This window comes from Pristiophorus japonicus, chromosome 8, assembly GCF_044704955.1.
Source record: "Pristiophorus japonicus isolate sPriJap1 chromosome 8, sPriJap1.hap1, whole genome shotgun sequence".
Lineage (NCBI taxonomy): Eukaryota > Metazoa > Chordata > Chondrichthyes > Pristiophoridae > Pristiophorus > Pristiophorus japonicus.
In genome coordinates, this window is record NC_091984.1 from 180,087,059 (window position 1) to 180,100,732 (window position 13,674).

The 13,674-nt window shown below is 41.0% G+C and overlaps 1 protein-coding gene and 1 long non-coding RNA gene across 3 annotated transcripts in view; one reads left to right on the forward strand and one right to left on the reverse strand.

The window, feature by feature from the left end:
- The window catches only part of LOC139268851 (uncharacterized), a 65,589-nt gene that overhangs the window by 23,418 nt on the left and 28,497 nt on the right, over nucleotides 1–13,674 (forward strand). The gene's annotated exons all lie outside the window — the stretch shown is intronic.
- Nucleotides 3,441–13,674, reverse strand: part of lztr1 (leucine zipper like post translational regulator 1) — a 75,597-nt gene continuing 65,363 nt past the window's right edge. For both annotated transcript variants that reach the window (XM_070887610.1, XM_070887611.1), the window contains exons 20-21: nucleotides 12,045–12,125; nucleotides 3,441–5,382 (exon numbers count right to left, since the gene is read on the reverse strand). In XM_070887610.1, coding sequence (XP_070743711.1) covers nucleotides 5,266–5,382; nucleotides 12,045–12,125 — 198 coding nt within the window. In that variant the 3' untranslated portion in view covers nucleotides 3,441–5,265. The remainder of the gene's footprint in view (nucleotides 5,383–12,044; nucleotides 12,126–13,674) is intronic.

Consider the following 13,674-nt stretch of genomic DNA (forward strand, 5'->3'; position numbering starts at 1 on the left):
ACCGGTCTATAATGCCGTTTTCTCTCTCCCTCCTTTTTTAAAAAGTGGGGTTACATTAGCTACCCTCCAATCCATAAGAACTGAACCAGAGTCCATGGAATGTTGGAAAATGACCACCAATGCATCTACTATTTCTAGGGCCACTTCCTTAAGTACTCTGAAATGCAGACTATCAGGCCCTGGGGATTTATCGGCCTTCAGTCCCTTAAATTTCCCTAACACTATTTCCTGACTAGTAAGGATTTCCCTCAGTTCCTTCCCCCTTCTCGCTAGACCCTCGGTCCCCTCGTATTTTCGGGAGGTTATTTGTGTCTTCCTTAATGAAAACAGAACCAAAGTATTTGTTCAATTGGTCTGCCATTTCCTTGTTTCCCATTATGAATTCTCCTGATTCTGACTGCAAGGGACCTACATTAGTCTTCACTAATTCTTTTCTCTTCACATATCTGTAGGAGCTTTTGCAGTCAGTTTTTATGTTCCCTGCAAGCTTACTCTCATACTCTATTTTCCCCCTCCTAATTAAACCCTTAGTCCTCCTCTGCTGAATTCTAAATTTCTCCCAGTCCTTGGGTTTGCTGCTTTTTCTGGCCAATTTATATGCCTCTTCCTTGGATTTAACACTTTCCCTAATTTCCCTTGTTAGCCACGGTTGAGCCACCTTCCCTTTTTTATTCTTACACCACACAAGGATGTGCAATGATTCTAGATCAAGTACCAGCTAACCACATGATATCAAAATCACATAGCCAGATATCTGAAGAAAAGCAATTTGATTTCAGACCACATACACAATTCAAAACAATTTTGATTCCTTTTAAATCAAATGTACCCACCTATAAGCTCTTATCCATTCATTTGATCAAAAGAAAAAGATTATGCATCTTGAAAGGCCACATACTGGAGAAACTTTTGTTTGCTACTGGGGAATCAATTAAACATACCCCAAATCGCTGGTTAGACCTCAGCTCGATGGGAGTAAATAGGGAGAAAATGTTTCACTGGCAGGCAGGTCAGTAATCAAAGGATACAGGTTTAAAATAATTGGCAAAAAAGCCAGGGGAGGAGAGAATTTATTTTTCACTTAGCGAGTGGTTATGATCTGGAATGCATCAGATTCAATAGTAACTCTCTAGAACCCTCCACTGTCTCCGATTTGTCACACTGCTCGTCAGAAATCCAGTATTGGATGCACAGAAATTTTCTCCAATTAAATATTGGGAACACCGAAGCCATTGTCTTCAGGTCCCGCCGCAAACTACGTTCCCTAGTCACCATCTTCCACCCCACATAAACTTGAGCTCATCCAAAACTTTGCTGGCCGTATCCTAACTCACATCAGGTCCCATTCACCCATCATCCCTGTGCTCGCTGACCTACAATGGCTCCTGGTTAAGCAACACTTCGATTTTAAAATTCTCATCCTTGTTTTCAAATTTCTCCATGGCCTCACCCCTTATTTCCATAACCTCACCTCTCCCTATCTCCATAACCTCATCCACCCGAGATATCAGAGCTCCTCCAATTCTGGCCTAATGCGCATTGCCAATTTTAATCGCGGCACCATTGGCGGCAGAGCCTTGAGCTGCCTCGGCCCTAATCTCTGGAATTCCATCCCTAAATCCCTCTGCCTCTCTCGTCTTAAAACCTACCTCTTTGACCAAGCTTTTGGTAATCCGCCCGAATATCTCATGTAGCCAGTGTTAAATTTTGTTTGATAATGCATCTGTGATGTGCCTTGGGATGTTGTACTACGTTATACAAATGCAAGTTATTGTGTTCAAAAAGGAATTTGATCTCTACTTAAAAAGGAAAAATTTGCAGGGCTATGGGGAAAATGCAATGGAGTAATTGGTAGCTTTCAGAGAGCTGGTACAGGCTCAATGGGTCACATGGCCTCCTTCCATGCTCTATTCCTATTGATTCTATTTCTGGAAAAAAGCAATACTACAGGTCCTTTGATTTGGAATGGTGTGAATGAACCACTTCCTAAATAGTGGGTTAAGAAGGAATGAAAAGACGTACATTTATGTAGCACCTTTCACATCCTTAGGACACCTAATGTTGTTCATAGCCAATTAATTATTCCTGAAGTGCAGTCACTTGTATTGTAGTGAAACACAGCAGTCTGAACACAGGACGATTCCACAAACAGCAATGAGATAAATGAGCAGTTAATGTGTTTTGATTACTGTTAATTGAGATAAATATTTACACTTTAAATCTTCAAATTGACTTTGAATAGCTGAAATCCCTGCAGTAAGTGCTCACATGCCATTTTCCTTCACAGGACACAATAAATGCCTTCAATGCCTTACTTTCAGGCATAAGGTGGCAGAGTAGTTTGCCTTTTGTTTTCTCTCCATAAACCATCTGTCAACTTGAATTTATGCTCCAAAGAGAGCATCCTACACGTTCCGCCCTAGTGGTTGAATTTAAGAAAGGTTTTAATCCTATTGTTCCTTTAACTGGAATCAACATCTGTGCCAACTGATGCCATCGGTGACTCCTTATTCAACCCAAAAGCATCAGTGTGCCATGAAGGATACCAAGCTGAAAGATTACTTTTGAATTTGCCACTCTCCATTTGTTGCCTTGCTAAAGGAATCCCTGCAGCTGAAGTGCCACAGGTTTAAGCAGTTCCCAGCTCCATCCTTCAAGGCAGTTCACAATCAGGCATCTGTAAACGCAGTCGAATCTCAACTAAACTCTGTCCCCACTTGGTACCACCTGAAGCATAGCATCGATTCTCGGATCTAGACCTGAATCTGCTCGTCATGCTGACAACTTGGAATTTCTAACTCCCATCACTTCACCAGTGCCTGGAAGTCCCGCTGTATTTTATAGTTTATATACTCCTGCCACTCACCTGTTTTCTTCACGGGTCCCAATCCCTGATGGAGCAATTAACGATAAACCATCTGCGCCGCATGCCACGTTCTGGCAATGCTGGAACTTCTGCTTTAAGATGCAGGAGAGGTTAGTATTGCTCTTTCAACGTGGGATTTACCAGCTGCTGTAAGACAACAGGCAGTCATCAGTACCATAGGTTCATATATTTGTGACCTCTCTCCTCCTCTGTCGTCAAGTGGGGTGTGACAGTAATCCAGGGTGACTCAGCCTCATTTTTCCACCCTCCCTTTGGGAAAGAATCTGGCTTCTGCTTGGTCCTACCTCTTAAAAAAGTCACAGCTGAGATAAGACCATACGAGGAAGCTACAAGTATAGACTGAACATCACTGGACTGCAATAAGCTGAATGTTGGTTTTTATCCCAAATTATTGGTTATTTTTTTGTTCATTCCATTGCTCCTTTACAAATACAACCTATCTGCTGTTTATGTGGCGAGTTCCTTGGGTTTCCACAGCTCTGCACAGGATATACCCGTCATATCCCAGATTCTCCACTATTCTACATACAAAATGACCACAAATAAATACAAATGCACGACAGCTTATTTTATACTGTTATGATTACTACACAACAGAGCCTACACTAGGCACAAGAAACAGAATAATGCAACATTAATGATATGTACAAGTTACTTTACACATTGATTAATCTTCACAATGTCATTACAGTTACACAATTAAACATTTTGTAACATACATAATATTGAAGTGAATTTTGATCACTTTATTTAATAGGCTTTGGAATACATTTGCCTCAGTCTAAACTCCTTTTCCCAAACTTCCCCTGCCCCCCCCAAAAAAAACATTGTGCAGCAATTAACCCAAGTGTTGAGAGGGACATAACATTGGAAAGGTTATGACCACCTTCTCAGTGTAGGATTGCAGTCACTGGCTTTACTTTGTTTAATCCAGAGTCTGACTTAGAACTACATAATATCATAATGACAAATTGTAAATGCAATTCAAGAGCAACTGATATAAATAATCACCAATACATACTACTTCTGGTTATTTTTCCAAGGGTGACAGTTAAGGATGTTTAAAAACTACTTTTGGTGACTGAAGTCCTAGGAATTGCAGTTAACGTCAGACACAAGCGAGAAGTCCATGATTCACCGAGAACATCCACCATGCGGTGCACAGCCCGATGAATATGTGGACTGCCCAACAAATTAAACATCTGCCACCAACTGCTTGCTCCGTGCGAGTGCTTTTTTGTGGCATATTTTTTTAATTAGTTATCACTTGACGGAGATTATGTCTCACTTCTAAGTGACGAGCGATAAAGTAATCTCTTCATCTAACTTTTATCATAGCCAGCAGTGAAAAAGATGTTTTGCAGGAATTTTTCTAGTCAGGACCAAGATGCAATGCAAAACAGCAACAGAAATAAAAACCAGGCAAAAGATTCAACATAATTAGCTGCTAGGAGAGGAGATGGGAGCCACATTAATGTTCCTCGTTTTCAAATCTTTTCATATGTAGGATCTGTTGATAGTGTGATTTTTTTTTACTGTCAGAACACCAGCCATCAAGTTACATATGTGGTATGAACAAGTCTTTACACAATTCCCGTAAACATTATTACAACAGTCATGATAATCAATGCCATGGCTCTATCGATTTCTATATTTTGATACTGTACAAAGCTTGTCAATTGAGATGCCTGGTGGGAACCAAGTGGGATCTTTATGACATCAGAGCCCACTGAACAAAACCATCTGCATTCATTTACATACAGTCTTAATCAATGAATACTTTACATATATTCATAAGCTGACATAAATTGAAAAGACTCCAGATACAATCCTGGAATCTCAATGACTGACTCTGGGCACTCTCGTATCGCACAACAGTAACAGTGAATTAGACAAACTCAAAGCTACTGGGCAATTGAGCCAGTGAGACTGATAGTGCCCTTCACATGCACACTTGGAATGTCAGTCTTATTCATTCCATTTATAACTTTAGAAGGACAAAAAGAAAATACATGACAAAAAGTGAAATAGGTTTCTTCTTTTTAAATGTCATGACTAAATTATGCAAGTCCTCTTATGAGTGAAGGCTGATACAGTTTCTCCATGTGTCAATTTAAAAAAAAAAAGTAAAATTACTTGTACCTATATTATGTTTGAACCAGCAAACAAAAAGATGGGACGTCGATACTTTTTTCCACCAGCTATTAGCCAAGGACATGAATCAAACACTGATTTCAAAACAGCTTGAACCTTGTATCCTAACTGTCCTACATAAAATTATTTTACTTAATATATTTAATAAATAAATACTACTCATCTGGATCACAAGAGAGCAAAGTTTCTAAAACAATTTGAGAATCAGTGTTTAAAATTAATTGTCACATATCAGAGCCCAGCTCTGCACACTGCTTGTCTGAAATATGATTGGCTAATGACTCGATGATGTCGAGAAGCAGCGCTTGACTTAGGGATCGTAGGTTGGGCAACTTGGAGACCTTAGGGAAGAAAAAAATGGATTTAAGAAATTAGGGAACAACAAGAGGGGTATGTAGCAGGATTTTATACAGAATTAATCTTTTTAGCAAAATCTGGACTGTCCCATCTGTATCTCTTTTAACAATGAAGGTCAACAGACAATATCTCAGCTGCATCAGTGAGATACAGCAAAGTGCCAGATTAACAGAAACATGCAATGATCCAATACCAGAGTAGGTTACAGGACCTCCCATGAGCCCTTCATGCTGCACCCCACTAACCTCCAAACAACTTCTGGTCTGGCAGAAAACAGGTCAGTATATTTTAGCGGAGGAAAAAAAGCACAAATACAAATGCCTATTAAAACTGAATATTCACTAGGTATCTTAAGCAATCAAAAGGGGAACACAAGATATATGAATGCCATTCAGCTTTTATGAAACATGGAATTATACAAATTAAAATCCTATATCAACAGGCATCACTTCCTCATCCAGACCCACGTGCACAGGGAAATGGTTGTGGAATGACTTGCAGAACATTACAACTAATACTACTTTAGTGAAGTCATCTATCTTTTGTCTCATTCAGTATCCAAATACAGTACCTATGAGTACATTCCCAAAAGCTGTCCAACTAGGAACCAATATAGAGACCTGAAGGGTTCTGTCATTTTGTATGTCAGAAGCTGGAGCCAAGTGCAAAATGTAATATTTGGTGACTGTAAACAGTTGACTACATCTGGCTGTTTTGCAGATGCCTGTTAAAAAACAATACGATTAAAAGTCAGCCCATGCCACACCTGCAGATTTTGCAGTGTGATTAGCGTTCTCTTCCCACTAGTTATGAATAGCAGCTGACATATTTCATTAACCAATCATTTTTCTGGTCATGTTTTGTATTAGGTTTACCCAGTGTCCATAGGAGATTCTTGTTTCCACCTGGTAGTATGCCACAGAGTTAGCACACAGGACCCTCATACTGATTTGGGGAATATTTGCAGAGTTTGTCCACGCAGTGATTTGTGATCAATCTGGCTTAAAGACATTCTTTGTTTATCCCAAAAGCACTGGTGGTGGGGAGGAGAAGGTTATGATCAATTTCTGTCTTTCAGGCTGATGTTCTGCATTTTCTTTGGAACCTTTAGTAGAAAATTACAATGCAAACTCAAAGTTGACTGGCTGACATCAGTGACAAGTAGAAACAAGAAAATCCTTCCTGCAAATTAAACGCAGATGTGTTTTTCCAGTTTTCTTCTCAATCACTAATTATGAATGCAAATGGAGAAACTAAGGACAGATGCCATATGGGTACTGTATAAAGGGAAAAGGTCATACATTAGGATGTAGTTTGCTCGAGGAAAATAATTCCTGCAAGTATCTTACAAATCTTTAATGACTACGTTTACTCTGGACCATTAACCACGAAATATGAAGGAAATTGCAACATGATCTGGTGCAGCAAATGTAAACCAGCAATAATTGGTTATGAAGATATGACAAAACTAGCTTAACATTAAGATTTGGGACAAATTCAAGCTTTCAGAACAAAACCTTAATGAAAAAAAAATTGTTCGTGAGCAGCCTCTAGTTTCGTATGAATTGTGTTAAAAATCATCATGACAACTGCATAAGTAACTTTGTGTAAGATTTTATACTGAATGATATGAAGCAAAATGAAATTTTGCAGACACTGACAGGCTAGTATAAACTGTTTGGTGTTAGGAGGGCTTCAATTCAAGGAATATACAAAGCTATAGAATAAAATGATGAACAGAGAATCCAATGGCTCTTGGTGCAGCAAAATAGTGTGTAGCAGTCACCTGCACTACAGCATGGTGGTACGTGATTCCTGCTTAGTGCTCTCCCTTCGGGAAAACAGGAGTGCAAGTCAGTTTTACAGCTGCATTTGTAGAGTAGGCACAGGTATATGAAGTTTCATAAAGATTCAAGACATTATTTGAAGAATAAGATGACAATGCTTGGTTATTTTCTTTGGCGGCATTCTAAATTCAAAACATGGCCATTTGTGGCTGCTAACGATCTGCAATGAAGAACTAATTTAACTGAAGGATTCAACCATAAAAACAATTCTTTCAGATTCATACTGTTACAACATTTGCAAGATCTTTATTGCATAGAATTTGTTTAACAAGGCTATTCGCGACACAACAAAGTGAACTGAACAGCATCAGAAATCAGTGACAGGATGTTAAACTGAAATTCTGCGGCTAACAACAACAACAACTTGCATTTATATAGTGCCTTTAATGTAGTAAAACATTCAACGATGCTTCACAAGAGTGTTATCAAACAGAATTTGACATTGAGCCACATAGGGAGATATTAGAACAGGTGATCAAAAGCTTGGTTAGAGAGATAGGTTTTAAGGAATGTCTTAGAGGAGGAGAGAGAGGCAGAGAGGTTTAAGGAGGGAATTGCAGAGCGTAGGACTTCGACAGCTGAAGGCAAGGCTACCAATGATGGAGGGATTGAAATAGGGGATACGTACAACAGGCCAGTATTGGAGGAGGGCAGAGATCTGAGGGTTGTAGGCTGGAGGAGGCAACAGAAATAGGGATGGGCAAGGCCACGAGAGATTTGAAAACAAGGATGAGAATTTTAAAATTGAGGAATTAGGAAAAGAGCAACAGAGTTTTGGATGAGCTCAAGTTTATGGAGGGTGGATGATGGGAGGCCGGCCAGGAATTGTCAAGTCTAGAGGTAACAAACGCATGGATGAGGGTTTAAGCAGCAGATGAGTTAAGGTGGTGGAGGATATTACGAATATGGAAGCAAGTGGTCTGGTGATGCAGCAGATGTGTGGTCGAAATCTTATCTCGGGGTCAAATACGTCACCAAGGTTGTGAACAGTCTGGTTCAGCCTCAGACAGTTGCCAGGTAGAGGGATGGAGTCGGTGGCTAGCGAATGGCTTTTGCGGCAAGGACCAAAGACAATGGCTTTTAAGTCTTCCCAATATTTAGTTGGGAGGAAATGTCTGCTTATCTAGTACTGGATGTCAGACAAGTAATGTGACAAATCAGAGAGGAGGGGTCGAGGGAGGTGGTAGTGAGATAGAGCTGGGTGTCTATGGGGTACATGTGGAGCATGACATGTTTTTGGATGATGTCACCAACTGGCAGCATGTAGATGAGAAATAGGAGGGAGCCCAAGGATAGATCCTTGAGGGACACCTGAGGTAACGGTTTTGGTGGGAAGAGAAGCCATTGTAGGTGATTCTCTGGCTATGGTTGGATAGATAAGAATGGAATCAGGCGAGTGCAATCCCACGCAGCTGGATGACAAAGGAGAGGCATTGGAGGAGGATGGCGTGGTCAAAGGCTGCAGATGTGTCATGAGGAGGGATAGTTTATCATGGTCACAGACACATAAGATGTCTTTTGTGACTTTGATATGGGCCATTTCAGTACTGTGGCAGAGGCAGAAATCCGATTGGAGCGATTCAAACATGATGTTGCAGGAAAGATGGGCACGGATTTGGGAGGCGACAACATGTTCAAGGACTTTGGAGAGGAAAGGGAGGTTGAAGATGTGTCTGTAGTTTGCAAGGACAAAGGGGTCAAGTGTGGTTTTGAGACTAGCAGCAGCATAGATATTGTATATTCCACACAGGACACAGACATTATCCTTTTTGCGGAGCAAAACAAAGTTTTTAGAACCTTCTCTCTACCCAGCCATGTAACCTTGAATCTTCCTAACCTGCGTAACATTCGGTCTCAGATTCCTAGAATACCCTTCTTGCTCTTATTCCCAACCCACAGGACACTTGATCTAAGCAGTAAGCATCCAAGAGCAAGGACACTGATATACCTTCGAGTTAAGGAATGAGAAGGAGACTAATTGTACAAAAAACAATTGTGCTTTGGTGCAGCAGGCTGCTCACCTGGCAACCAAGTTCAGCACATCATGCAGTTGAAATACTTCTGCTAGAACACTGCACAGTGCTTTCAGTGACACAGAAGAACAAACAAACTAACAACAGGCCTCACAGAAAATGTGTTTAACTTTGATAGGAAAGAATAAGATGCAACAACTGCAGCAATATCAGGTTATACATGCATATTACATTCATCAGTTTTGTAGGATTGCAGAGATGCCAAAGAGCTGAGAGATACATTTTTCTACTGTGGCAAAATATAATGCTGTAAAATCAAATACTTTGGCTTAAACATTTTAAGATTTACATCAACACATTAAAACACCATGGGAACAAGGTGCAGTAATTATTATTATTATTTTTTTTTAAGTATAATGTATATTTTAGCTGTCAAAAATTCAGATGGTCTGGTCATGAATAAACACATTTGTTAGTGTTTTTAAAAATAATTTATATTTTATTTCACATTAAAGTGCAGATGTCACATCATGTTATGCTGACTTGCTGAGATATCTATAATACATTGTCGTCGCACTAACCCAATGAGGTCCTCTGATCAGGACAAAAAGAAAGCTTATGAAATTCCAGTATTAATTAAACTCTGGTGCTCAAACACAGTTGCATATTTGCACCCTGCACCAAGTGTGTTTATCACATTCTCAAACATACCATTCCACTAACTTCAAATTTAAAAAGTGTACATATCCGAGTTAATGCTTAATGATCAGATCTTAACTTCAATATGTTGCACTATTTCATATTGAAGCACACCATCACTTACCCCACCCCGATATTTGGTACATCATAATCAGTCATATTGTGATATCTCTACTGCTGAATGGAGTAGTCATCAAGCAATTCTTGGGCCCACTTTCTCAAAGCACTTTGTCTTGCTACCGCTGTCTTTGGTGCAGGTTCAAATTACCAGCACACTAAACAAAGAATATTATGGCTATGCTACTTTTTGGCTTTAATACATGGAATAAACTGCAGTGCGTCATTACTCTTATTATTTAAACCCCAGTCATGAATAAGCCCATCAACCAAAACAGCCTGTGCTGAAAGCTTTCACAGTTGCATACTGTGACATAATTGATCATTTTAGCATGCCAGTGTGATGGTAGTAAATCCATTTGAAAATTTAAGTCAAATCTTTAAATTGCTTGGTATTAACACAGAGTATGGTTCATACCAGGTATCTCTGGATTTTAACAATATGGGGCTATGTGGGGTTACATCTTTAAGGGCTCCTCTCTTCAGGCAATAATAAACACAAGTGTCCCAGGGCTCTAATGCGCTGCCAGTGCACTGGGACTCGATCTTTTGCAAACTGTCAGCTCTCAATTTCTGCTCGAGGTATCTGGGAGACAGACCAGAGGTGAGGCATTTATACAGGGGCAAAGGAGAAAAATCAACATGATTGTGCACTTATCAATATGATTCAATTACCAATTATTACAGAGCAGCATTGGTGGAATAGAACTGGTCACTGGGTGAACTCCAGATCTGAGCTGGGTACAAACCATTGGGGACTTTTCCACAGGAAGGAAAATATGTGTGGGGGGGAAACTGGTTGCTCACTACTACGTTCAGACCTGATCTAGGTCAGAAACAATGCCAATAGGGCACTGCAATGTGAATTGTTTTACTGCACATCTACCAGGAGTAAATCAAAGTCAAGATTATTAGTTACGGCAAACCTAGATGAAGTCTTCGGGTGGTTTCAGTGACATTGAGAAAGCTGCCCACAAGACTATTAACTAATTCCAGGCCCCAAATAATACCAAATGAATACAGCCAAACATATTTGCTACTTTATTCAGAGTAAAATAAGAGAGATGTTTGTGATCCAATACACAATTATTTTTGCTAATATGAAAGGCCTTTACTCTCCCTGGGCTGTACTCCAACTGCGCACAAAAGCAGGGAGGCAACATGCCTTCAGAATTCTGCTAATATTGTTTTGAAGCAGTTGCTTGAAGGTTCTTTTGGAGCAGCCCAAGTGCGACTCTCCTTCGAGATTATCCTTCCCCACAGAAGGGCAGCTGAGATGCGAGGGGTTTGAATACAAGAACCTTGAAGTTGATTCAAATGGGGCACCGGAAGCCAGTGCAACTGGATGAGGATGACAGATGTGTGAAAAAGAACTCGGGTCACAGAGCTCTGGATTAGCCGAAGTTAGTGAACGGCACACGCAGAGAGAGCGGCACGGACCACACCGGAACAATCAATCCTTGAGCTGATGACGGTGTGGGTTTTTACAGTGGAGTGGCAAAAGTAAGGGAGGGAAGAAGTTATGTAGGCAACGTCTGGACCCTGAAGATGGTGGAATAAAATGCTCAGTGTCAAAGAAAATTTTGAGATTTTGCACAAATGGACTCAAACCAAGTAGGCAGCCATGGACATTGAGGAGAGTCAGTGCCAGAAGCACACAGGTGCTGGTGAGAGCTAAATGGGAAGGGCTCAGTTTTGCTAATGTTGAGCTGTTGGAAGTTTCAACAATAGATCCTTGGCAGGCAGTCAGACAAGTATAGCAGGAAGAGGGAGGGGAGAAAAACAAACTCAAAACCATATTGTGAACACAAGTAATGTATATAGCAACCATAGCAGTGAGACATCTTTAGTCAGATTTTTCTGAACCCATTGTAACATTTCTATTCCAAATTTGTCCAAGAAAGCAGATCTTGATCTGCCAGAATCGAAAGGATAGGCTCTTTACTGCTGTCGCCAAGATGGCATAAAAGTACAACAGACTCCCACAGAGCCAAACAGGATCCTACCTACCTTGGTGAAATGATGTACAATAATATGGAGGCAATGTTTCTTCATGTCCAAGGCCTGAGTCTTATCAGCTGCTTCCAGAATCTGAAGAGACAGGGAAACACTAAATTATTTAGCACCATTATTTACAATTTTGTTGACTAAATATTTTGCATAGTGCCTTAATGTCAAAAAATATCCACAGCACTTGCTGGCGTAATAAAAAATGGTCAAAGCCAAAGCCATCGAGGATGGCCAAAAGGTGGTTAAAGGAGTGTCTTAAAGGAGATGGAAAAGCAGAGGAGTTTAGGGAGAAAATTCCAGAGCCGAGGACCTGGGTAGCTGAAGGCAGTCACCAATGTGGCGCAACGGCAGAGGGGAATGGACAAGAGGCCAGAATCAAAGGAAAGGACAGTTTGGGGGCAGTTGTAGGGATGGCAGAGGCTATAGAGAGGGAGTATTGAGGTCACAAAGGAGTTTAAACAAGGATGAGAATTAAAAATTTGTTACACCAGGTAACTGGGAGCCAATGTAAATCAGCAGGAACGGGAGATGGCAAGCAGGACAGGATATGGGCAGCAGAGTTTTAGATGAGCTGAATTTGAGAGGATGGAAGGCCGACGGTGGAGCATTGGAATAGTCTTGTGGAGATGACAAATGTATGATAGGGATTTCAGCAGTAGATGGGCTGAGATAGGGATGGGGCAGAGTTGGGTGAAGTAGAAGTAGGGAGCCTTTGTGACAAAGGATATGGGGTTGGAAGCTGAGCTTGGGGTTGAAAAGGACACCAAGGTTACAAACAGTCCAGTTCAGCCAGAGCGTGGCCAGCAAGGAATTGGAGTTTGTGGTAGGGGCTGATAATGATGGCTTCGGTCTTCTCAATGTTGAGACAGAGGAAGTGATTGTTCATCCAAGTCTTGACGTTGGACAAGCAGTCTGACAAAAGTGTCACCGAAGGGGTCGAGTGGTGATGGAGGTAGAGCTGGATGGTGTCAGCATGCATGTGGATGATCTTGCCAAAAGGCAAAATATAGATAAGGGGGTTTAGGGATAAATCTTTGCAGGTCTCCAGAGGTGACGGTGAGGGGCAGGAAGAGAAGCTATTGCTGGCAATGCTCTGGCTACAATTGGATAGGTTAGAGTGAAACCATGCGAGAGCAGTCACACTGAGCTGGTCAATGGAGGGGAGGAGTTAGATCTGATGGTATGGTCACCCATGTCAAAGGTCGCAGATAGGAAGGACAAAGCACCATGATCACTGTCATAAAAAATATCATGCATTTCTTTGGCTGGAGCCGTTTTGATGCTGTGGCAAAGGTGGAAACCTGATTGGAGAGATTCAAATAGGGAGCTGCAGGAGAGACGGGCAGATTTACGAGGCAACATGTTCAAGGACTTCAGAGAAAGGGAGGTTAGAGAATGTGCGAGTTTAATGGATAGCAGGGTTGAGGATGTTTTTTTGATGAGGGGCGTGTTGATTGATGTTTTGAAAGGGAGAGGGACAACATCTTAGGAGAGGGAACCATTTACAACACTAGCTAGCATAGAGGTCAGGAAGGGAAGTTGAGTGGTCAACAGTTTAGTGGGAATAGAATCAAGAAAGCAGGAGGTTTCATAGACAAGATGAACTAGACAATGACACAGGAGAGATGGG